Below are 26975 nucleotides of genomic sequence, written 5' to 3' on the forward strand. Positions count from 1 at the left end.
GGAATTCTGGGTCTCCCACATGGGAGGTGAGGGCCCAACCACTTGGGCCATCTTTCATTGTTTTCTCAAGCAGATTAGCAGGACACTGGGTTGGAAGTGGAGTAACCAGCATAAGCACTGTGGCTGTACCTGTTGTAGTTTGAAGTGTGACAGCGAAATTAGCATGAATATTTCTTTCTTTAGCAATCTGTCAATAGAAAATCATTCTTACTATAGTTATTTGTAAGTTCAGCAAATTTTTTTTTCCCTGTTGAGAACTTTGGCCTTTTTATTTAAAGGAAGTACCTTACAGCTCCTCTTTGGCATTCCAAATCACCAGCATCATTGGTCTTGTCCATCATGTCCTGTATGAAGTTAAAAAGGTTACTTAAATACAGGTTCTGTAATACCACAGTTGCTGATCTGGTAACGGGGATGGCTTCTAGGTGACTACGTGAGGGGGTAGCATATACAGCAAGGATACGTGGGGCAAGGTTAGGACTCACGTCCCAGGCAGGACGGATCAGGGTGGAGGTGAGATTTGCTCATGCTGGTCAGAACAGCATGTGGTTTAAAGCTCACCAATTGTTTCTGGAGTTTACCCTTCTGTATTTTCAGACCGCTGTTGACCCCAGGTCACTAAAATCATGGAGTGCAAGACCATGGGTCGGGGGCCTGATGTGTATCATTCTGGTCCAATCATCAATTAGGGCTTAAGAAATATATTGGAGGTGGTGGGGACTGTTACAGCCATCCCTAATTTGCACATTCTGATGTTGTTCATGGCTTCTTTATGGCTGGCTTTCTGTTACTGCTACTTTTCTATTTAGTCCAGCGCAGCCTTGCTTCTAGTGGTGAGTACTTGGAGATGTGTGGGAACTTCAAAAAGCTTATTTAAAGAAAAGAATTAAAAGGTAAGTTTAGTTTTGATACAGAAAAATTGAAATCCACACGTGATTTTTTGACAATACATATTTCCGTGAACTTTTTGAAGCCCTCTCCTATAGTTCATATCCATTGATATGAAATGTTTCAATAAATGAAAGTATGGCCATAATGTAAGCAATTCATTGGCTTAACTTGGAGGCTATATATAGATAAATGAAACCAATAGAAGGGCAAAATTGTATGTTAGGAATATACTTTTGTAAAATAACAAAGATGACAAAATTCTGCCATTTGTACTTCTGTAAAAATTCACATGGAAGAGTAATACCACTTTGGCTGTCTAAGGAGGTGGAGGGTATGGGGATTATTTATTATATTTGCTTGCAATTTTAGGCTGTTAGGATAAGCATGTTTCACTCATCTAATCTAAAAATTTTAAAGAAAAACCAAAAGCACTGTTAGTAGTAAGTACCAGTTAGTGTTTGAAGGCTTAATGAGATCCTTAAGGCGGTGAAATTTCAAATTCTTTCACTTTGAGGTGAAATCTCAATAATGTGAATTACACTCAGAAACGAGTAGACAGCCAGTGTAGACCATGGGGAATGACTGATAGTTGTCCTATTGTGTGGTTTTCAGTCCATGCCTTGTTGGAAGGGATTTCCAAAGTTCTTGGGGAAAAATAGAATTAAACGATAGGTTTGTCTGCTGCAAAAACTATTTGAAATCCATGCGTAGTGTTTATTGCTGATGTTTTTATTTTTTTAAAGATTTATTTATTTGAAAGAGTTATACAGAGAGAGGAGAGGGGGGGAGAGAGAGAGAGAAAGAGAAAGAAAGAGAGAAAGAGAGTTCTTCCATCCATTGGTTAATTTCCCCAGTTGACCAAAATGGCTGGAGCTACATCGATCCGGAGCTAGGAGCTTCTTCTGGGTCTCCCACGTGGGTGCAGGGGCCCAAGGACTTGGGCCATCTTCCATTGCTTTCCCAGGCCACAGCAGAGAGCTGGATTGGAAGAGGAGCGGCTGGGACTCTAAACAGTGCCCATAAGGGATGCTGGCACTGCAGGTGGCAACTTGACCCGCTATGCCACAGTGACAGCCCCAGTGTTTTTATTTTTTGTGATACCATCTTCATGAGATTTTTGAGGGCCTCCTATAGTAGTGGTGTGCCTATCAGATGTTAAGGTTGGGTATGAAAATGGGCAAAGGAAAGGCACAATTCCCTGAGATGAGTTTGTATGGAAAGGTGTTCGCTGTTCCTTACTGACCCCGGAAACTCCCTAGCAGCTGGAGTTGTGAGCAGATCACCAAGCCGCTCCTCTGCCTGAGAACTGACATTGCCCATTGGGAGCCCCTGATGACCTTGGCTGCGTTAGGCGGATGCTTTCTTCTGCCGACCACCACCACCATCAGCCTCTTAGGCATTGCATTTGAGCACATGGTTTGTGTCAGCTATGGCAGCTCTCAGATCTGTCTGGCTTGAGACAGGCAGTGAAACGGGGCTGTCAGGATTCGACAAAAATGGTGGGAAGGCCCCCAGATGTCCACCTATTTCTCCAAATGGCTCCATAGTCACACTGAATATGACAAATGATAAAGTGGGACCTTCTATGTCTCTAAAAATGATAGCCCTTTTAGAGGCTGAATCGTCTTGAGTTCAGGGCACAGGTTGGTTGTGAGCCTGACAAGTCTCTGACTCCTGATGCATTCCCTAGAGTTTTTTTTTTTTTTTTTCTGCCTCCCCCTAGCATTGCTATGGTAATCGGTGAAATAAAAAAAATTGCTTTGATCTTTAAAAGAAAGTTCTTTTTAAAAAGAGAAATATTTACTTTGGATAATTGGTTAACTGGATGGGAAAAAATTATTTTCTCTCCTTATACCATACAAATGTCTATTCCAGATGGATTAAAGAATTATATACCCCAAAGAAATCATAAACAGCTGGAAGAAAATGTGTAAATATGGATCAGGAAAGCTTTTTTGAGTAGAAAAGCAATGAAAGAAACCATAAAAGGAAATACTGATGGTTTGGCTACATATAAATAAGATACTTTTATATCCCCCTAAAATCATAAATCTAATTTATGTGCTAACAAAAGCTATGACTTTTTATATCATATGTAATAATCTGTATACTGTACAGAGATTGATAAATATAGAAGAGGTATTTAGCATAATCGGTAGTTTAAGAAATAATGTTTCTACCAGTATTGTCAAAACAGGTTAAAAAAAAAAAAAAACTAATAATACCCAGATTGCACCAGTGGACAACTTTTTATCCAGTGGGGAAGCTACCTGTTTGATGGTGTTTTGGTAATGTGTATCAGAAACCCCTCCGATGAAGTAGTTGCACAGCTATAAATAAGCCTGAGTTGCAGGTTTGTACTTGGTTGGACTTAAAGCTGCATTGTCTGAGACCCTGAAAACTTGAGTTGCCGGCTACGGTAGCACGTTGAGGCTCCTCAGAGATCATCCTCTGAGTTCGGGCTGCCTTATCCAAACTGGGTAGCTGCAGTCCACTTTCCCTTGGTCCTCAGAGTTTTGTGTCCTGCCTTACAGATTTAAACCTGTTTGTTCCCCCGATTCACCCTTCAGTTTAATGGAATTGTTGTTATATCCTCTGGTAGAAACTTTTTCTCCAAGGAAATAACCCGACAAAGCTCAAAGTCAGAGAGTGGAAGCAAAGCAAAGAAAAAAATGCACCCCAGGTTTGTGTGTCTTGACTGTGGGAGAGACAAGGGGGTGTGTGTTGGTTGTTGATGGAAAACACACTTTTCACATTGTGAGAGAACTGCTTTGTCAGCACGTTTCCCAGCCGGTGCCATGGCTGTGTTTTCGGTGGCTCATCTGTGTGTGAAGCCTGTGCTGCTGGGTGCTGGGGTGCTTCAAACCCCAGTGACTTTCATGGGCTCGAGTCCCTCACTGCACCTGCTTACTGTTAATAAGCCATTGCTGTATTGATTAACATGATGGTGAATAAGGCGTTTCTTCAGTTTGTGCTCAGCGGTGCTGGCGCCGTCTTCAGGGCAAGGAAAGCAAATTGGGATCTAGGATGTGTGATTCCAGGGAGGACGCTTCGTTGCTGCCTCTGTAAACCAACTTGTTGCCAGGTGACTGACCGGTCTTTGCAGAAAGTAAAGCCTCCCTGTAGGGTTAGCACTGTCTGTCCTTTTGGCAGGGCTGCCAGCGTCCAGGTCATCATGGTCGAGGATGACGCCTTTTGCTGAGCCTCTATGTCGCCTCCATCTTGGCTCCTGAAGGCCCGCTGAGCAAACCCTAGGGTGGTTAGAGAAGGGGTCTTCACTGACATTCTTACAATGTGTTGTCTTGTCTCCCCGATTAGCAAAGGATTCCTCTGAGTCGGTTCCCTTTAGAGAAAATGCACCTGACACCTAACTACATTCATGATTGTGCCTATTCTAAGGCATCTGTCCACACGGCTCCTGCCTAGAACTTCTCGTCCCCAGTGTTGAGATTTTGTTCTTCTGAAGTCCTTGACCAGCCTTTGAGGCTGTTGGGCAGTGTCATGAGTCAGCACGCATCTGTACTTGTAGTCCTATCTCAGTTGAAACATAGTGTACAGCAGAGTGTATTGTTTTCAATACACACTGGGAAAATGTTTTTTTTTTCAGTGACATTTACTAACTTTTTTTTTATAACCTAGAAACCTTTTGTTTATACAAACTTCCTGCATTTCATATATACAAATTGAGGAACATAGTGATTTTTCCTACCCTACCCTCCCTCCCAGACTCCCATCCTTCTTCATCCTCCCTCTCTTATTCTTATTTTTTAACAAAGATCTATTTTCAATTAAAAATTTCATTTTTTTTTTACCACTGTGTAGTATTCCATGGTGTACATATACCATAATTTCTTTATCCAGTCTTCAGTTGATGGACATCTTAGCTACTGTGAATTGAGCTTCAATAAACATGAGGATACAGGTAACTCTTTTCATATGCTGATTTCATTTCCATTGAATAAATGCCCTAGAGAGGGATGGGTGGGTCCTATAGTAGGGCTATATTCAGATTTCTGAGGTATCTCCATACTGTCTTCCACAGTGGCTGTAGCAGTTTCCATTCCCACCAATAGTGGATTAAGGTACCTTTCCCACTGTTAGTTGATTTCTGTATAAAGCCATTCTAACTAGCAGGAGGTGAAACCTGACTGTGGTTCTGATTTGTATTTCCCTGGTGGCTACTGAATCTGAGCATTTTTTCATGTGTCTGTTGGCCATTTGGATTTCTTCTCTTGAAAGATGTCTGTTCAGGTCGTTTGCCCATTTAACTGGACTGTTTGTTGTGCTGTTGAATTTCTTGGGCTCTTGATACTTCTTAGGTTTTTAGCACAGCAGTCCACTTGGATTTGATCCGAACAGATTGTAGCACTCACTAGGCAGGCTCAGTGCGCTTGTTCATAGACTGGTAATGAATACATGAGAAACTTAAGAATTTCATGATCCAAGTCTCAAAAGGAGTGGGCATGTGTCAGAGTAACTGGAGCCATGTATCCTGCTACTTGTTAGGCTGATTCCGGACCTGCTTAAGATCCTCCTCTAACAGTGATGAGCCTTCCGAATGGCGGGTTACTGTGTGTGTGCACAACCTGGTGGCTTTGTGAGTCAGGTTAATGACAGGCCACTGATCCCGTAATCATTCGCGGTCATCAGTCACTGTTGCTGTCAATCAGGAAGTCTTTCTCAAAGGGAGAAATTCGAAATCTGAAGAAGAGAACATGACTTTGCTCAAAACCCCCGAAGCGGCGTGTTGCGGTTCACTGGCTGACGCTCCGCTGGAGCTTCGTCTGTCAGACACTCAGGGCAGCGCTCGATAGGCCGGGCTGTGGAGCTCAAGTCCCAGAGCAGCCGGTGTGAAACCTGAAATCACTGTAGAGCCACTGCTCACCCAACTCCGTGCTGCACAAGTAGCAAGTCTATGGATTCTTGAAAAAATGAAGGAGAGGGACGCGTTCAAAGATGAGATGGAATAGTAACAATTTATACTTCCTAAATCCACAGAAATGCAGGAAATATTGTGCCTGTTTCTTGGTCGTAATCTGTGTAAGGTGTAATAACTTGCTTTGACTTGAAGGGATGTCCCAGTGTGCTCTAGACCACTGAGCCCCAGAAAATGCACGGAGGTAAGAGGCCCTTGAATTTTTAGGGGGTTACCTCTTTCCCATGTTTCTTTGTTTTTTAAGTAACTTTTTAAAAAATTTTAAAAAAGATTTACTTGTTTGAAAGGCAAAATTACAGAAAGGCAAAGGCATAGAAAGAGAGAGGTCTTCGATTCGCTGGTTCATTCCCCAAATGGCCACAATGGCTGGAGCTGAGCTGATCTGAAGCCAGGAGCTTCTTCCAGGTCTCCCACAGGGGTACAGGGGCCCAAGCACTTGGGCCATCTTCCACTGCTTTCCCAGAGCATGGCAGAGAGCTGGATCGCAAGTGGAGCAACTGGGTTTCAGACCAGCACCCATATGGGATACGGGCCCTGCAGGCAGTGGCTTTACTTGCTACGCCACCGCATGGGCCCCTCCCATGTATCTTAATGAAAGTGTTTGGTGCTGACTATTCTTCAGATTAATTTGGCTTAATGTCTTCAACGTAGTGTGCAAGGGTGATATTTGGTGGGATGTCAAGATGATCCAAGTCTCTTCAGCCTTCTGCATGCTCTAGACCGGGGAAGCTGACATAGCTCTGAGGCAAGGCAGGGAACATGAATATTTATGCTGGTGAATAAAAGCCAACACAAGTTGGTGATTGTCTTTTTTATCCCAGTTGGTGTAGAGCAGAAGCCTTTGCCAGGTCGATAGCAGCTAAGATGTCAATGTGATGTTGATTTGTTCCAACAGAGCTATTACATCTTAAATGGAAGCTTCAACTGGAGTCACGATATGTTTATATTTTGGATAATCTACTGTCTGTCTTCAAGATCCATCACAGTAATTTTCTAATATTTTTGTACAGGCTGAATAGACATTTTAAATGGGAACATAATAGGTATTATCACCCCGTACCTTTTAAGTTTCTGCCACTTACATGATTTGGGCTTCTATCGAGTGGTGTGCTGTATTGGTACAGAGGAGACAGTGCAAACTTCCTTCCGTTTTTCTCTCTTTATCATGTGAGGCCTCATTCCACAGATCATATAGCCCGCGTGTGAATTCTGCTAGTTGCTGAGTATGTCTGTTCCAGTTTTGTACTTTGGAAATAAGAAACCAATCATAGGATTGGCCTATAAATGAGCTGGAATCCCTGTAATTTAAATTCATGGCAGAATTGGATTTATCACCTGTCCAACACAAGCTAAAAGACAATAGCTTTAATTGCAAACAATGGCATTGAATTGGACAGTGAGTTTTGTTGAGGATTTTGGCAGACATGGAGGAGAGGAAAACTGCATCCCCACCTTTAAAATACAAATTGTCTGGTGTTAGAGAAAGTGACGGGTAAAAGTTACAGAATGTGCAGGGCGCAGATAAAAATGGACTCAGAATGGAGCGAAGCAAAGAAAAGTGTGGTGTTTTGATAGTGTGGAAATCGTGTGTGGCCATAGGAAGGATTTTGCCCAGCAGGCATCTAAATGGCATCATGTCCACAGTGTGCATTGTACTCCAGTGGCACAGAGCCATTGAGACCAGCATAGAAATGGGCAGTGGACACTCTCTTGATGGACACATAGAGCTTCATGTAACCGGTAGGGGGTATCGGTCTTCGAGGGAGATAGAAGTGGAGGAGGGGTGGGTAGACATCTTTCAGGAGGAACCAGGTTGAGTTAAAGCAAGGAAAATGAACTCTCCATCCCCAAAACCCCTGTAGTAGACTTCTCCCAGTGCTAGCCTGCCATTCTTTCCATACGTGGTGACTGCAGTCTTGTCCTCTGCCCACAGCATTTGCAGGCCATCAGTGGTTTTTTTTTTTTTCCTTACAGTCCCTTGGCTTCTCCTTTTCACCTGCACACTCCCAGTAGCCTGTGGCTCCCTCCCTCTCTCATCTGTTCACTGTGATGCTATCAGATTAATAATCCGTAAAGTCACTTTCACAAAGTCATTCATTGGGAAACCTTCATTCCTTCAGTCTCCTTGTGAACTTGTTCTCTCTCTTTGGTTAGGTTTGCTGGCACCAATTTCTTAAAAAAAAAAAAAAAAAAAAAAAAAAAAAAAATTGCTCCTAAGGTTGAAAAACTGGCCCCTTCTTATAAACCCTGAAGTCTAAACTTGTCTTGGTCTCCTGCCGTTTAGGGCTCAGGAAGCTGCTGGGTTCTGCCCCCTAACCAGGCAGGTTCTTTTCCTCTGTGTGCTTGGGGCTTTCTTAGGCCAGTTAATCTGTAGCATCACTTCCAGGAAATTCTTTGCAAGTTCTGGCTGAGATTGGAACAGTGTCCTGTTTTGAGGCTGAATGCAGCTTTCTAGTGTGAATATATTAAAAAGCAAAGTGACGTTCTTGGGTTCATCTTGGCAATGTGAACCTTTGTGGTCCCTAACCCTGTGGCTCTCCTAGGAGGAACTCAGTATTCCTCGCTATCTTCCCACCTCTCTGTCCTTTGCTGGTTCTGTCTTTTCTGCTTCCCCTGAGGTCCTATCTGCGTTTTTTTTCATTACTGTCCTGTTGTGATTCCATGTTACCCAGTGGCTTCAGGGACCGCCTGTGTGCTGTGATGGTCTTCTGACCCTTGTCCCATCCCATACATATCCCACTGCCTGCCAAGAGGAATCTTGTTTTGTCATAAACAAATCAAATCTGCTTCCTTTCTGCCTTCTGATTCCCAGACTTCCTCACATCCAGGCCACTCAGCCCTGCCCTCTGATGAGCCCACATAGACATTCGTCTTCTATCGATTACTCAGTCCAGTTCATCAGTCAGTTCCTTTGACTCTTCCTTCAGAAGACATCCCCGTGTGTACCCAGTTCTTTCCATCTATCCCATCCCCTCCAAGCTAGCGAATCTCTAGGCCATGATGCTGCCTCCTAACTGGTCTCTCCACCGTTTGGTCTTGTACCACCACCCCTAGAATCCATTTTCTACATGAGAGCTAGAATAATCTGATAAAAACATTTGGTCTGAAGGTATTACGAAAAAATAATAGAAAATGGAATAAAAAATTTCCATTTTTATATTTTTGAATTATCCATTTAGTTGAATTCAAGGCATTTCTGATGGTACAAAAGCTTCATTTATCTAAGGAATGTCCAAAAACAAAGATTACTTTTGGAGTGGGGGAGTAGGGTAAATATGTAAAATTTTAAAAGGAATTTGATGAACTAAACCGACACCTGTAAATATTTAATTTATTACTCTGGTTACGCATATATACTTACAAGTATGTATATAAGATACTGCACTCAGAATTTTTTCTATTCTTCCATTTCATCAAGTAGCCTTAGTTTGACATTCTATGCACATCTTTAACTTCAGCATTGAAGTGTCACCGCTGCGTCTTTGACATTGGTTTCTTTTGTTTCTATCCCATCTGACAGTGTTCCGGGGTGTAGTGTCTTTTCTTGGATTTAAATTGTTTCAGAGACAGCATTTCCTGCACCCGTGTGTGAAGCTGTCGCTGAAAACTTGGCGTCACAAGTGTTCCTGTAACGGAGGTCAGCTCAGTCATTTCTACAGTTTCTGTGTGATCCGCGTAACTTGATGTGATTGTATTTTAAATAGAATTGTACTTTAGCAAATTATATGTTCTTCGACACTTGTTACTTTTGTTGTCTTCACAGTGGGGATGTTAGTCTGAATAACCTCACTCCCCTTGACCAGAAGTGCGATGCCCACCATATTCCTTCCTGCAGAGCTTTCTGACCTGGTACCCGGGGCAGGTTCAGGTTGCCTGCCTTCTTCCCTGGCCACCTTGCTCGGTGACCTGTGCTGGGCCTGGCTTGTCATCCCAGCCTCTGTGGCAGGCCCATGGCTGTGTCCTTGACCACTGGCTCCCCACGTTATCCCACTGAATTTGATGGCCTTCAAGAGCATCCACCTGTGACCTCCTATGAGCTGCATGGCATCAGCTCAGACCTCCTCCTCTCAGAACTCACGTACTGAGGTCTCAGCTGGCAACCATGCTGACCTAACTCTGACTTTTCTGCCCCAGCCTTGCTGCTCCGGCAGGCTTGATGCATCTGAGTAGATGGCCTCACTGCCTTCCTTGAAGCGTAGTTATGTTGAGTTCGTTCTTGACCCCCATCTCTCGTATCTCACATCTAAGCAACAACAGATCTAATGATTTCTAACTTAGAAAGATACCCAAGCTGCTGTCAGTTTGCACCATTTCCACACTGCCACTCCAGCCGGAGCCCCCGCAGCATGCCGTTTGAACTGTTATAGTTGCTTGTAGCTGACCTTTCTTAGCTGTCTTCTGTCCGTCCTTGCAGTACGTAGAGTATTACTGAATGAGTAAACGAACATCATTGCCCATGTGCTGCTAGCGTTTTATTACCGATTCTGCACTGCAGTGGGTACCAGAGATAGAAACAGCCAAGGGACAGGGTGAGTTTGGCCCCAGAGCACAGAGGTATGACACAAGGCAGAACAGAAGGCAGACCAGAAAGCATGAAGGTGGATGTGTGTAGAGTGAGCATCAGGATTCCTACAGAGATGAGGCAAAGAACAGTAGGATTAGAGCTGTAATTGGAGAGACGTAGGGAGCCAGGGGGCAGGTGGTTTGGGAAACAAGTCTAAATCAGAAGTCTTTCTGTTAAAGATAGTGGAGGTGTGGGGAGAAGAATGGATCTGGTTCACGGCGGGTCACTTGGGTTACCGTTGAGAGAGTGGGTCTTTTACCTCGATGCCCTTGTGGAATGCTAAGAAATAACCATGGCAGCCTTGTTGTAGAACAGTTGTAACTTTTCATGGATGCCACGCTTAAACGCTTCCACCCTGCATTTCCTTCATAGAATGTGAATTCTTTCGGTCAGCAGTGTTTCCCTGCCAGCCGAGTCGCTCTGTTCCCCCATAGCCTGTGACGACAGGTCCTGTAGTGTGGAGCCACTGGGGAACTCACGGAGACATGAAGCAGCTTGCTAGAGTGAGTTTCGTGTTGTGGAGCCCATCAGCCTTTCATTTTGTCCCAGCGGACACGATGGATGCTTTCTTGCCTGTTAAGGGCCTGTGCTAGTGTTTGAAATCAGTAAATAGTTTTTGCTTTTAACAAAACATACTGCAGACTATGGTAACTGAGCAAACGTATCGTTAAGCTTTAGAATGGAGATCTTGAATACAAGGGAAAAAATTCCTTAGAGGCCAATTTGGATTTGCATTCTTACACGCTGATTTGTTGTTGTTGTTGTTGTTGTTGTTGGGGGAGGGTAGGAGGTGTAGTGAGAGATTTCTTCTGGATTCCCTGATTGCCAGAGTTAAGTATTTCTGTTGTCACTGCTCTCTGTTCCTGTTGTGACTGAGGATTTCCTGGAACAGGGAGAAAAGCCCTCTTTAAAATCATCTCAACCTCTGGTGACTTAGGGGGATCCAGGGCGCTTGGCACTCCGGCTGACGTGCAGAAGCGGAGGTGACCCTTGCCTGGAGAAGTCTGGCCATACGCTCCAGCGTGGCCCTCTGTATTTCCTGCGGAGAGTCTAGCATTCAGTGGAAAGTCATCAGGCCTGAGAGGAGCCGACAGCAGCAGCAGCATCAAACCCCGAAGTAAGCAAGCAGTAGCGTCCACGAGGGCTGCAGATAAGAGGTACCAGACAGAGACGGTAAAGTGATTACATAATCAAAGATTGGAAAGATCCAGGAATTCAGTAGGGAGCTAGGACACTAAAAATGAAGTAAGTGGAAATTCTCCAGCTGCAAAATACGACCTCTGAAAACAAGAACTCTGGCTTGGGTTAAGTGCAGATTAGACCGTATTGAATAGAGCATTCATATACCTGAATTATCTGGAATCAGGGTAGAGAGCCCAAAGGATGGAAAGCATGGAGAAGAGAAGACACACGGGGAGAACATTAGTACCACAAGTGGTGCTGCATCCTTTGCAGATCAGTGTAGGAAAAAAGAATTAGCAAACTTTTCTGGTGGCCAGTGTTGTGGTGCTGCAGGTTAAGCCTCAGCTTCCAACCCAGATTTCCACTAATGTGCCTAGGAAGGCAGTGGAAGATGGTCCAAGTACCTGGACCCTTGCCACCCACGTGGGAGACCAGGATGGAGCTCCTGGCTCCTAACTTGGGCCTGACCCAGTCTTGGCTGTTGTGGCCATTTGGCTAGTGAATCAGTGGATGGAAGATAGCTACCTACCTCCCTTCCTCCCCGTCTGTCTCTCAGATGTATGTACAGATACATTCCCAGCAGAATGGCTGTGATGCAAAAGCCTGGCAATGCAGGGATACAGGATACAGGATACAGAACAGCTGGAATTCTCGTACTCATCTGTTGGACTACAAATTGACTCAAGAACCACCTTGGAAAGCTGATGAGCTGTATCTACTGAAGTGGGTCTAGGGATGCGTTGTGATCCAGTGTTCACTTCCAAGAACTTACTCAGTGGCACTGTTGACATATGTCCTGCAGGAGGCGTGCTTAGTGCTGCTCGTAAACTGAAATAGCCCGAGTGCCCACCCACACAGAATGCGTACTTGGTGGTATATTCACACAGCGGAGTACTACGTGGCAGTGAAATAGGATGGGGATGAGGAGCAGCACTCTGAGGTACCTGGTACTGTGTGACCTCCTGGTGAAGACTGGAGACTGGGGCAGCCTGTTTTAGAAGGCCTCAGTGTGTGGGTAGATTTTGCTAACTTTGACCTCACACTAGGATCGTTGGTGTGGCCGTTTTTTGTGAGCATGTTAGCATCAGGGCCTCTGCGTGTTTCTTTAGGGCCAGTTAGTCTGGGTGATGAGAGCACATAAAGGGCCTTCTGGTCTCTCGCCTGGCGGGAGAGAGAGCCCAGGGGGCCTGGGAGAGGGAGGGAGCCGGAGTCGCAGCATTTGCTGTGCGCACATTCCCTTCCTCTCCCGGATTGTGCTTGTCGACTTCTGCTTCAGTCGATCTGCTGTTCTTCAGGCCAGGTTGTGTGTGTGTGTGTGTGTGTGTGTGTGTGTGTGTTTTAAGTGATTCATTTTATTGATTTGAAAGAGTTACAGAGAGTTAGGTAGAGAGAGAGGTATCTTCCATCTGCTGTTTCACTCCCCACATGGCTGCAATGGCCAGAGCTGTGTTGATCTGAAGCCAGGAGCTTCTTCCAGGTCTCCCACGTGCATGCAGGGGTCCAAGCACTTGGACCACTCATTGCTTTCTCAGGTGTAATAGCTGGATCGGAAATGGAGCAGCCGGGACTCTAACCAGGCCGCACAAGGCATGCTGGCACTGCAAGCTGGATCTTTAACTTGCTGAACCACAGAGATTTTCTGTTTCATTTTATCAAGAGTTCAGACTTCTGTCTTTGTGTGAGTCTACTGGTGATTGCCTAAATGCACTAGACAGAGAAAGCCAAACTGCTTTTCAGATAATCACAAGTATTTTTTTGGTTTAGATTTGTTTTTTAAATTCCTCCTCCTTCACCCTTAATTTCAGAATTATCTTTCAACAAATGGTACAGGCAAGTGATTATTCCATTTGGAAAAGCAATGGAATTAGATTTCTTTTTTCTAAAAATTTTTTTTTAATTTATTTGATAGTTACAGAGAGAGGCAGAGAGAGAGAGAGAGAGATGTCTTCGATTCACTGGTTCACTCCCCAGATGGCCACAACAGCTGGAGCTGTGCTGATCTGAAGCCAGGATCCAGGAGCTTCTTCTGGGTCTCCCATGTGGGTGCAGGGGCCCAAGAACTTGGGCCATCTTCCACTGCTTTCCCAGGCCATAGCAGAGAGCTGGATCGGAAGAGGAGCAGCTGGGACTAGAACCGGCGCCCATATGGGATGCCGGCACTTCAGGCCAGGGCTTTAACCCGCTGCACCACAGCATCAGCCCCTGGAATTAGATTTCTACGTAAACCTGTATGAGCAATTGGTTTCCAGTGGGAGGAATGAGGGGGTGAGGGAGGAGAAAATAGAAGGGGAAGAGGAAAGACCCAGACCATGTAAACAATGCCTGTAAGTCTGCAACACCAGGTCAGCAACCCCGTGAGGGCTGAGCAGATGTGCACAGGCACGTCAGAAGACAGACTAACAGTGAAGCAGTATCCAAGTGTGCTTCCCACCAGCAGTCCTCATGAAAACTCAAAGCAAGACCACAGGGTAACATTTTGGACTCCCTGGATGGGTGGAAATTGAATCTGATGCGACTGGGTGTCTCTGAGCTTGTAACTGGGGGAACTCGCCCACCGTGGGCAGGAGTCAATCGGGACAACCGGTTCGGTGTTGCTAGCAGGCGGAACCTTTGCGTTTGCCTTCCTCTGCGGGCACTCTGGCAACTCTGTGCTAGGAGCCGGATACAGCAGAGTTCGCAGAGAAACACCCACTGCAGGAAGAAAAGCAGCCCTGATGTCTCTGAGCGGGAGAACGGGCAAATCACTGGTGGCGGATTCTTCATGGTCTCTTAAGCAAAGTTGGCCTGGCAGTTACCCACCCCTCTCCCCCCCCAAAAAATGTTGGAGTTCTTCGTACATGAAAAGGCATCAAACCATTGTAATGGCGTGTATTTCTGTAGAGAGATGTCCGATGCTGTGTCGTTTTAATAAGACATTTAAGATGCACAGGAGGGGAACCTGGAGGCGGAGTTTTTGACCATGGTGATTGTGAGTCGGTCAGATGGAAGCAGAGTTAGCCGACTCTCGGAATTTTTTTTTTTTTTTTAAGGGAAAGGGTTTATTGGGGCCAACTGGATAGATTGGAGGGAAGGGGTAAAGAAGGAAAGAGAGGAGAGCGTAAGAGCGAGCGAGAGAGATCCAGAGAGAGCGAGGGAGAGAGACAAGGAGATGGAGAGAAAGACTCCAGGAAATTTCTTTTTTTTTTTTTTTTTTTTTTTTGAAAAACAGAGTAGACAGTGAGAGAGAGACAGAGAGAAAGGTCTTCCTTTACCCTCCAATGGCCGCCGCGGCTGGCGCACCGCGCTGATCTGAAGGCAGGAGCCAGGTGCTTCTGGTCTCCCATGGGGTGCAGGGCCCAAGCACTTGGGCTGTCCTTCACTGCACTCCCTGGCCACAGCAGAGAGCTGGCCTGGAAGAGGGGCAACCGGGACAGAATCCGGCGCCCCGACCGGGACTAGAACCCGGTGTGCCGGTGCCGCTAGGTGGAGGATTAGCCTGTTGAGCCGCGACGCCGGCGGAAATTTCTCTTAAGGTTTGTGTCCTCAAGAAAACATGGTCCAAAGTGTGGTGGTGGTGGTGACGGCTGCTGCTACATCTTGGGTATTCCCCACGTCTCACTCTGTTTCTCATTTCATTCCTCAAAGCAGTCCTGCACGGCAGACATCGATCTCCCATTTTCAATTAGAGGACTTCAGCTCTTAAGAGTTTAGGCAGTTTGTTCAAGATGGTGCTGTTGTGGCATAATGGGTTAAGCTACCACCTGCAGCACCGGCATCTCTATGGGAGCTGGTTTGAGTGCCAGCTGCTCCACTTCCCAACTAATTCCCTGCTAATGTGCCTGGGAAAGCTGCAAGAGATGGCCCAGGTCCTTGGGCCCCTGCACCCACATTGGAGGCCCAGAGGAAGCTCTTGGCTTTGGCCTGGTGCAGCCCTGGCCGTTGTGCCATTCGGGGAGTGAACCAGCAGATGGAAGATGTCTCTCTGTCTCTCCTCTCTCTCTAACTCTGCCGTTTGAATAAATAAATCTTAAAAAAATGCTGTTAGAAAGTGCTAAGGCTGGGGATAATACCCAGGTTGGCTTGATATCTCTGTCCCTATATTGCCAAGTTAATAGATGGAGCCCACTGCAGCAGAGATTCTGGGAATGACACTCGACAGAGACTCTAACATAGCTTTGTGTGTAGTCTGTTGCTGGTTCACTTCTCGAAAGGTAGCCTCACACACGACCCTCTGTGAAGCGAGGGCCTTTTTTTTTTTAAAAGATATATTTATTTATTTGAAAGAGTTACACAGAGAAAGAGAGGTCTTCCATCCACTGGTTCACTCCCCAATTGGCTGCATTGGCGGGAGCTATGCCAATCCAAAGCCAGGAGACAGGAGCTTCTTCCAGGTCTCCCATGCAGGTGCAGGACCATTGGACCATTTTCTGCTGCTGCTTTCCCAGGGCATAGCAGAGAGCTGGATTGGAAGTGGAGCAGCCATATGGGATGCAGGCACTGCAGGCGGTGGCTTTACCTGCTGTGCCACAGTGCCAGCCCCTGAAGCACAGGTCGTAGAAACAGGAGTCATCTGTTTGCCTGTGCTTGGCATTCATCATTTGGTTGGGTAGCCTGTGTAATTGAGTGTTTATTACCTAAAAATGCTAGGACAAAAGTATTATTTGATATCTTTCAAAACACTTGTGTTAAAGCTTTGAGTAGGTAATGCATGTTTGTGGTTCAAAGACCAAAAAATTCAAAGATGTCTCTCCTTCTGCCCCATTGCCCCAGGTTGCCATCATGCAAATAAAACATCACTGTTAATTGCTGGTGTACCCTCTGAATTGTTTTTGGTCCGAGCAAATATTAATGAAAATTATTTTCTTTCTGTTCAAAAAATATTATTTTAATCATCACTTATTTTACTTAATAGCACATCTTGTAGTTCTCTCCATGCCATGTATAAAGAGCTGTCCTTTTTTAATGTCTGTGTTTTAATGCTGTACCATATTTTACTTAACCCATTCCCTCTTCCTGCACCCCTCCCACTCCAATTCTTTGCTCTTTTTAAGTAGCGCACTGTGAATATGGGTCATGACATGTGAGCGCAGGGGTAGCTATAGAATAATTTCTTTGTACAGGTGAAATTATGACACTTCAAATTAAGATAAACTGCCAATTTACTCTATGGGATTTGTTCCTGTTTACACTTCCAGCATCATTGTAATAAGAGGAGCAGTGCCCTCAGTCCTAATATACATACATTTGTTTGTGCGTGAGAGCGAGTGAGCCATCCCATCTGCTGGTTCACTTGCTAAATGCCCACAGTGGCTGGGCCTGAACTGAGCCAAACTGGGAGACAAGAATCCCATCCAGGTCTCCGACAGAGTGACAGGGACCCGACCCTTTGGGTGATCCTTGCTGCCTCCCAGGGTCTGCGTTATCAGGAAGCTGGAGTCAAAACCCGGGCACCATGATGCAGGATGTGGTTGTCCAGATCATCGGGCTATCCTCTAGGCTAAACGTTCTCGCCGTGCTCAGACTCTTGATGACAGTCTTACCAGCCTTCCTGAATTATGGCCATGCAAGGGGTTAACAAGACACATAAGTCTTTTTGATGTATATTTCATTTAGGAGCAAAATGGGACAAACTTTTGTTTGACCCCTTCATATTTTCTCCTGTATATATTGCCTTTTCCTATTCCTTGCTATTTTTTTCTCTTGGTCTGTTAATCTTCTCTTAATCTGAGAGGCATGCGTGTGTGTGTGTGTGTGTGTGTGTGTGTTTGTGTATGTACATGTGTGTTATAACCTTTCACGGTGTGAAATGGAAATATTTTCCCCCAGTTTGCTTTTAGACTTTGCTCCTGGTATATTTCTCTAAGTAGAAGTTTGTGTTTTTAAACTTGGATTCAAGCAGTATTAAGTTTCAAGCAGACGCTCTTCTGGCCCAAGGAATGGCAAGCCTTACGGTAGGTTCCACAGTCGTATTTACCTATTGAGGTAATGTTTCCTGAGAGCCGAGTCCATGTCACCGTGCCCAGAAATGCAAGGATGTGGTGAGCGAAACCAGATGTAGTCTAGGTTTTTAGATTGTTTATAAGTTTATCAGGATGACAAGCATTATCACATAATCAAAAGTATGTTATAAAGTTGCAGTTGGATAAAACCCTAGTGTGTTCTGTATTATGAGTCAGCATCATAGTTGGATTTAATTAAGGAAGTCTGTGAAAGCTACAGCGAAGTATAAAATACGTGTAGGGATTCATTGCCAAAGAAAGGAGAAGAGAGTCCTGCAGGTGCAGGCAATGGCTTGTTTCCAGGGAGGTTCTGAGTTTAGGAATTTAAGAGAAGTCAAGACAAAGTGAAAAAGATAGTTGGGGTCCAAGCCTTGTAGGCCTTCATAGAAAGTTGTGAGAATTTGCATGTCAGCAACAGTGAGGAGTTATTGAATGGTTTTAAATAGGTGAGCAACTTGATAGGAATCATTTTGATAAGGGGTGTGCAAGGGTTAGCATGACAGTAGAAGCAGATGGGCTAAGAGGCTACTGCAGTAGTTCTAGAGAAGCAAAGTATGGTGGCTTGCTCTCTGTTGGGTGTACGAGATAAAAGGGGAGTGATGAAAACTTAATGATTAAGTTGATACGGGAAGTGACAGGGAGATCTCAAGGAAGACTCTCCTAGGTTTCTGGTTTAAGAATTGATGCTATGCAGTGAGACACTGTAGTTTGGAAGACAACCATGTCTGGTGTGGTGATGGTGTTTGCTTTGCATACATAGAGTCTGAAGAACTTTGGAGAGACAAAAGCGTGTGTAAAGTCAAGGCAGCAGTTGAATATTGGTCTGTAGCTTAGATACCTGGTGTGGGCTACAGAAGCCATCTGTTTATGTAAGTGGTAATTGAAGTCATTGTTAGGGATGAGAAAGCCTGGAGGATACTGAGAGTCTTAATAAACCTAAGCAGTTAGACACATGACCAGGCAAAAAGATGCAGAAAAGGAACCACCAGAGAAACTGGAGAATAAACCTGGGAAAGTATAATGGCATGATGGGTAGAGGGACAAAAGTGGCAACAGAATTGAATGTGAACTGAATGTGGCCACAGAATTGAATGTGGCTGACGTGTCAAAATAGGTGAAGGCAGACAAGTGCCCATTGGATTTGATGTCATGGAGGTTTTCAGTGACCTTAGAGAAAGTGATGGGAGTGAAAGCCCTACTGTAGGAGATGGAGGAAATGTAGTTTGAATAGTGGAGACATTACACATGGATGTTTTTTTTTTTTTTTTAAAATATTTTATGTATTTGAGAGGTAAACTTACAGAAAGAAGGAGAGACAGAAAGGTCTTCCATCTACTGGTTTACTCCCCAAATGGTAACAACAGCTGGAGTTGGGCTGAACCGCAGCCAGGAACTTCTTCTGGGGTTTCCACGTGGGTACAGGGGCCCAAAGACTTGGGCCATCTTCTACTGCTTTCCCAGGCCACAGCAGAGAGCTGGATGGGAAGAGGAGCAGCTGGGACACGAAGCAGCGCCCCTGTGGAGTGCCACTGCTGTAGATGGAGGCTTGCCCCACGATGCTACAGTGGCAGCCCCTGATGTCTCTTTGACATTGTTTGACTGAAGGGCAGGTGATGTGGCTTAGGAGTAAGACCCTGCTTCTGATCCAGCTTCCTGCTTGTGTGCACCCTGCACAGCAGCAGATGATGGCTCACATACTTGGATCCCTGCCATCGACATGGGAGACCTGCAGGGAGTTCTGAGCTCCTGGCTTTGGCCTAACCCAACCCCACTCCCGTGGGTATTTGTGCAGTGAGCCAGAAGATAGAAGATCTTTCAAATAAAAATGAATGAACGAATAAGGCTTTATAGGGCTGGTGTTGTGGCACACTTTAAGCTGCCACCCGTGCCACTGGCATCACATATGTGCACCTGTTCAAGTCCCTGCTGCTCCACTTCTGATGCAGCTCCCTGCTTATGTGCTTGGGAAACCAGCAGAACATGGCCCAAGGACTTGGGCCCCTGCCACGCTTGTGGGAGACGTGGATGAAACTCCTCCTCTGTCTGTAACTTTGCCTTTCAAATCCTTAAATAAACCTTTTAAAAATACATAAAGCTAAAAGAAATAAAGCTTTCCATAAGATGGTTTGAGAAAGGGGGACAGAGGCATAAGGCGCGTGAGCAGTGCTTTGTTAAATAGGAGAGAATGACGCGTAATGAGAAAAGCAGATCTTTGGCCATTTGAAGCTTCTGGGAAGATGGAAAGGAATGAGATCCAAAGTTCAGAAGGAAGGGGGAGGTGGACCCAGTGCTGTGTGATACGATCCTGCCACAAAGAAGGGTTGGGGGACTGGGCAGAAGCGTCAGGGCAGGAGGAAAACCGCCGCACTCGCACAGCTGAGCAGCAGCAAGAGCAGGTGCAGTTACAGGGCGTGTCTGAAATCCGGATCTTGGAGGAGATGCAGTTACGTGTCCAATCTTCGGTGCTGCACGTGCTGCCTTGCAGATGGCAAGGCTGGGCAGCGAGAGGCCGATCTACCCATCCTAGCAGAAAAGGGAGGTGCGGGGTCCCACTGCCCCACTATTTTCTCATCCTGCTCATGAGCCTGATGGAACAGGTGCCTGGTGATAGGTTCTTGGAATCAGTGCCTTTGTCTTGGAAGCTCCAGGCCACACTGGCAGTGGGCTGTGCTGCGGGTCCCTGGGAGGCCCAGGCTGGCCCTGTGCCAACTCACACAGCTGCTGCTTTGGGTGCCCAATTCATCGTGCAGTGGGGGAGGTCTCATTCTTCAGTGACTTACTCATTACCTGAAAGTTCTGTGCTTTGGGCTACTTTTGAGTATTACCGATTCATTTCAGCTGACTCATCAGTATTCTCTCTGCCTCTTAACCAGCGTCGTGTATTTATTAGAATGTGCATTGGGCTGTAATCTGTGACTGGAGCAGAGGAAACTTGGTGATGATGCAGAATCAAGACTAACTTGCTCCTCGTGTATTCAGTTGTAGGGCTCCAAATAGTAAGAAAGACAAACCCATGAATTAAACCTACTGAGAGACCCACGTAAATTCCAAGTGTCAAGGTTTCAGTGTGTGTGTTCACACTCTTTAGAGAACCATCTCCAGTTGACAGTGGGAATTGATTGGAAATTCTAAGTAAAAATTGGATGGTCTAAGAACAATGGAAATGGAGAGAGATGGATGATGGTAAATGGGGATATTGGCCTACAGAGATTTTGGTGGACTCTGTTGAGAGAGTTGAAGGTTAAAAGGAACTTTGGAGAACAGTTGGCCTAGCAAAGAGGGGGTGAATGTCAGGAGGGCCCACAGCTTGGCCCTGAATATCTAGGGAAGGGAAATGGACCTTTGCCCTTTTCCCTGGTTGTGGACTGGAGATGATTGGTTCAGATTTGCTGTGGTTTGAAAAAGAAATAGGTTGTCCTTAGAAGGCAGGTCTAACATGCAACCTACCTAAATTGAACCAGGAAGACATCGAAAACCTAAACAGACCCATAACTGAGACAGAAATTGAAACAGTAATAAAGGCCCTCCCAACAAAGAAAAGTCCAGGACCAGATGGATTCACTGCTGAATTCTACCAGACATTTAAAGAAGAACTAACTCCAATTCTTCTCAAACTATTCAGAACAATCGAAGAAGAGGGAATCCTCCCAAATTCTTTCTATGAAGCCAGCATCACCTTAATTCCTAAGCCAGAAAAAGATGCAGCACTGAAAGAGAATTACAGACCAATATTCCTGATGAACATAGATGCAAAAATCCTCAATAAAATTCTCGCCAATAGAATGCAACAACACATCAGAAAGATCATCCACCCAGACCAAGTGGGATTTATCCCTGGTATGCAGGGATGGTTTAATGTGCGCAAGACAATCAATGTGATACACCACATTAACAGACTGCAGAAGAAAAACCATATGATTATCTCAATAGATGCCGAGAAAGCATTTGATAAAATACAACACCCGTTCATGATGAAAACTCTAAGCAAACTGGGTTTGGAAGGAACATTCCTCAATACAATCAAAGCAATCTATGAAAAACCCACAGCCAACATCCTATTGAATGGGGAAAAGTTGGAAGCATTTCCACTGAGATCTGGTACCAGACAGGGATGTCCACTCTCACCACTGCTATTCAATATAGTTCTGGAGGTTCTAGCCAGAGCTATTAGGCAAGAAAAAGAAATTAAAGGGATACAAATTGGGAAGGAAGAACTCAAACTATCCCTCTTTGCAGATGACATGATTCTTTATTTAGGGGACCCAAAGAACTCTACTAAGAGACTATTGGAACTCATAGAAGATTTTGGCAAAGTAGCAGGGTATAAAATCAATGCACAAAAATCAACAGCCTTTGTATACACAGACAATGCCATGGCTGAGGAAGAACTTCTAAGATCAATCCCATTCACAATAGCTACAAAAACAATCAAATACCTTGGAATAAACTTAACCAAGGATGTTAAAGATCTCTACGATGAAAATTACAAAACCTTAAAGAAAGAAATAGAAGAGGATACCAAGAAATGGAAAAATCTTCCATGCTCATGGATTGGAAGAATCAATATCATCAAAATGTCCATTCTCCCAAAAGCAATTTATAAATTCAATGCAATACCAATCAAGATACCGAAGACCTTCTTCTCAGATCTGGAAAAATTGGTGCTGAAATTTATATGGAGGCACAAGAGACCTCGAATAGCTAAAGCAATCTTGTACAACAAAAACAAAGCTGGAGGCATCACAATACCAGATTTCAGGACATACTACAGGGCAGTTGTAATGAAAACAGCATGGTACTGGTACAGAAACAGATGGATAGACCAATGGAACAGAATTGAAACACCAGAAATCAACCCAAACATCTACAGCCAACTTATATTTGATCAAGGATCTAAAACTAATTCCTGGAGCAAGGACAGTCTATTCAATAAATGGTGCTGGGAAAACTGGATTTCCACGTGCAGAAGCATGAAGCAAGACCCCTACCTTACGCCTTACACAAAAATCCACTCAACGTGGATTAAAGACCTAAATCTACGACCTGACACCATCAAGTTACTAGAGAACATTGGAGAAACCCTTCAAGATATTGGCACAGGCAAAGAGTTTCTGGAAAAGACCCGGGAGGCACAGTCAGTCAAAGCCAAAATCAACTATTGGGATTGCATCAAATTGAGAAGTTTCTGTACTGCAAAAGAAACAGTCAGGAGAGTGAAGAGACAACCGACAGAATGGGAAAAAATATTTGCAAACTATGCAAAAGATAAAGGGTTAATAACCAGAATCTACAAAGAGATCAAGAAACTCCACAAAAACAAAACCAACAACCCACTTAAGAGATGGGCCAAAGACCTCAATAGACATTTTTCAAAAGAGGAAATCCAAATGGCCAACAGACACATGAAAAAATGTTCAAGGTCATTAGCAATCAGGGAAATGCAAATCAAAACCACAATGAGGTTTCACCTCACCCCGGTTAGAATGGCTCACATGCAGAAATCTACCAACAAGAGATGCTGGAGAGGATGTGGGGAAAAAGGGACACTAACCCACTGTTGGTGGGAATGCAAACTGGTCAAGCCACTATGGAAGTCAGTCTGGAGATTCCTCAGAAACCTGAAGATAACCCTACCGTTCAACCCAGCCATCCCAATCCTTAGAATTTACCCAGAGGAATTTAAATTGGCAAACAAAAAAGCGGTCTGCACCCTAATGTTTATTGCAGCTCAATTCACAATAGCTAAGACCTGGAACCAACCTAAATGCCCATCAACGGTAGACTGGATAAAGAAATTATGGGATATGTACTCTTCAGAATACTATACCGCAGTAAGAAACAACGAAATCCAGTCATTTGCAACAAAATGGAGGAATCTGGAACACATCATGCTGAGTGAAGTAAGCCAGTCCCAAAGGGACAAATACCATATGTTCTCCCTGATCGGTGACAACTGACTGAACACCAAAAAGGAAACCTCCTGAAGTGAAATGGACACTATGGGAAACGGTGACTTGATCAGCATAGCCCTGACTGTTAATGAACAACTTAATACATTATCCCTCTTAGTAGTTTTTTTGTCTGTTCTACTTAATATGACTGGTTTAATTCTGTAATTAATACACAGTTATTCTTAAGTGTTAAAAATTAACTGAAATGTGATCCCTGTTAAACATAAGAGTGGGAATAAGAGAGGGAAGAGATGTATAATTTGGGACATGCTCAAGCTGACTTGCCCCAAATGGTAGAGTTAAAAACATACCAGGGGATTCCAATTCAATCCCATCAAGATGGCATGTACCAATGCCATCTCACTATTCCAAGTGATCAATTTCAGTTAGCCAATTGACTAAGAGTCAAAGGGAGCACATAAACAAGTCTAGTACCTGCTAATACTAACCGATGGAATAAATAAAGGGGAGAGTGATCCAACATGGGAAGTGAGATACTCAGCAGACTCATAGAATGGCAGATGTGCTAAATAGCACTCTGGCCTCAGAATCAGCCCTAAAGGCATTCGGATCTGGCTGAAAAGCCCATGAGAGTATTTCAGGCATGGAAAGCCAAGACACTCTGGCAAAAGATCTCTGCGAGTGAGATCCCAATGGAAAGAACAGGTCTTCAAAGAAGGAGGTACCTTTCTCTGAAGGGAGGAGAGAACCTCCACTTTGACTATGACCTTGTCTAAACAAGATAAGAATCGGAGAACTCAGAGGGCTTCCATAGCCTTGGAAACTCATGACTGGAGCATAGGGAGACTACTGATGCCATAGACAGGAGTGTCAATTGGTAAAGTCAACAACAGGAGTCACTGTGCACTTACTCCTCATGTAGGATCTCTGTCCTTAATGTGCTGTGCATTGAGATTTAATGCTATAATGAGTACTCAATATATTTCACTTTGTGTTTCTATGGGGGTGCAAACTGTTGAAATCTTTACTTAATGTATACTAAACTGATCCTCTGCAAAAAAAAAAAAAAAGAAAAAAGAAAAAAGAAATTATCAACTCCCAACTTGACTCTCACTGGGATTAAACATGACAATAGGTCTGATCTGATTTCATCTTCATTTAAACAAAATCATCTATTATTTTTCACTTTATGTTTCTGTGTTAGAGCAAACTGTTGAAATCCTTACTTAATGTATACTAAGCTGATCTTATGTATATTAAGATAATCGAAAGTGAATCTTGATGTGAATGGAAGGCGAGAGGGAGTGGGAAAGGGGAGGGTAGTGGGTGGGAGGGACGGTATGTGGGGGAAGCCATTGTAATCCATAAATCGTACTTTGGAAATTTATATTCATTAAATAAAAGTTTTAAAAAAAAGGCAGGTCTAGAAAACTAGGGAAAAAAAAAAAAAAGACACGTCCTTCCCAGATGTTGAGACAGCGTCTGGTGTCTATAAAACCTTTTCTTTGGATTTATGTCCACGATTGACTGAAAGAGCTGGAACTCATGCAAGTTGCCTGGGGTTCCGAGCAGGTTTAATTCTAATGGCCACTGCAAGTGCAGCCAGCGTGCGCTGCTTCTTTGGGTCTTAGGAACACCAGGGGCCCTCTGCCACCCCGGGATCCCTGCCTTTGATTCATCATTTGGAGACAGTGGTTTCTCTCCAGTGTGCAAATGAAATCGGCGTTGTTTTTCTCATACAGCGGCAGAGAGAGTCAAAGTCGCCCCCTGTTCTTTCTGCATAAACGTTTCGAGGTTTCCAAGGCCCACAGTTAGACTGCACCTGGCAGGGTGGTAGACATCCTGACGCCCACGTGGTTGGGACCGTGCCCTCGGGAAGCACTTGCCCGGGCTGCATTGTGGGACTGATGCTCTCGACGGTTTCATCTTGAGAGGTAACCTTTGCACTTTCTGCTCGTAGACTGGTGCTGTACATCGAACGAGACAGCAGAAAGACCGCTCCAGGCAGGGAGCAGCAGAGTGGCAGTGAATACCTGTGCAGATGCCTGGCCCTTCTCGTCCGTCACGTCGTGCAGGAGCTGCCAGGGATCCTGGGTAAATTGTGGAGTCTGGGCCGCGGGCCCGCTGCTGCTTCCCTTTCGGGGACGTGACTTTGAGGCGTGGCCCGTGTTTTCACTCTCTTCTGTTCCCGCAGGCCAGCCAGCACCCAATTTTTTTTACTGAGTGTATAGTTTCAAGATTTAAGTTTGCCTCACTGTCTTTGTTCTTACTTTCCATCAGTGTCACTGAGCAGGCTAAAGGGATTATCTGTCTACCTATCTATTATCTGATGTGAGCAGGCAATTTTAGATAATAGACAAAAGGAAAGCCTCTTAATTGCTTAAAATTAGATTGACACTATTATTTTGTTAAAAAAAAACTTTAAAGTGCTTAGCTTTTAATTAAGTTGATAAAATTGAATGCATAAGAATTTTGATACTGTTTTAAAGTTTGGAAATTTCTTTGGTTTTAAAAAGTTACCTTTATGATACAATATCTAAAAATGATTTACAAAGGAAGTTTGTTGCAGCTAACGAAATCCCTTGTTTCATTATTATTTGCAAAATTAAAATAATCCAAGGAATGCATAAATGTAGCTTAATCCCATTCCATGCTTTTCCAGCAGATGTAGCTATAAACAAGAAATGTTTAAATGTTGAATTTGCTCCAAGGCATTCTAGTAAAGTGTACTTAAAAATTCAGAATATTAAATCAAAGTTCTGGAAACACTTGTATCTCCGTGGCTAATTGAAAGTAACCTCTTGATCCTTACTAATACTTCAGGAGATTTTTTTTTTTTAACCTTTTAATGAGTGAAAGTAAAACATCCCCAGATTGATTTTTCAATTCGTTTATTAGGTGAGCTTCGGTTACCCTGTGATAACTTGATACATGCGTTCAGTGTGTGATGAGCAAATCGGATTACTTAGCGTTTCATCTCCTTAAGATAAAAAACCACTTTTTGGTTAACATCCCGACTGTACCTACATGTTTATGGGGGCAGCGTGTGACATTAGAGTAAATGAGTTGAGTGTGTACCGATGGAGTCAGTAGTGAATGCTTCGCTCTCCTTGTCTTATTTCACGTGTGGAGTCTTTGAGCTCCTCTCCTGTGTTCATTCATAAAAACATAGTTACCGTGAGTCATTGTCGCCCCCCTGTGCCGTGGAGCACCGACATGGTGCTCTCTGTAAGCCGTGCTTTGGCTTCTGTTACCCGATCTCCCTTCAGGCTGTGCCTCTTTCTAGTGTGAAGAAAAGACTTTTCTACATTCAGATCACAAAATTTACTCCCAATTGCAAAGTTTTTAAGAACAGTCTCCAACCTCTTGACTGTAATCCAGGTGATTGGTGGCTGAATTCATTGTTCCCAGACGTATCTTACTTTAGGATGAATAAGATTCTCCTGTCCACATGGCAAGTTGTATTACTATTGGGGTTATCATCCAATGAAAAGTTTCAGGAATTGATTTTT

The 26975-nt window shown here is 44.3% G+C and overlaps 1 protein-coding gene across 14 annotated transcripts in view; it reads left to right on the top strand.

Moving 5' to 3' along the window:
- The window catches only part of ULK4 (unc-51 like kinase 4), a 598567-nt gene that overhangs the window by 169315 nt on the left and 402277 nt on the right, over positions 1-26975 (top strand). For all 14 annotated transcript variants that reach the window (XM_089306514.1, XM_070050985.2, XM_089306513.1 and 11 more), the window contains exon 23: positions 25424-25557. In XM_089306514.1, coding sequence (XP_089162640.1) covers positions 25424-25557 — 134 coding nt within the window. The remainder of the gene's footprint in view (positions 1-25423; positions 25558-26975) is intronic.

The sequence above is a fragment of the Oryctolagus cuniculus genome, chromosome 10 (assembly GCF_051225735.1).
Source record: "Oryctolagus cuniculus isolate XC-2025 breed Fujian yellow rabbit chromosome 10, ASM5122573v1, whole genome shotgun sequence".
Classification (NCBI taxonomy): domain Eukaryota; kingdom Metazoa; phylum Chordata; class Mammalia; order Lagomorpha; family Leporidae; genus Oryctolagus; species Oryctolagus cuniculus.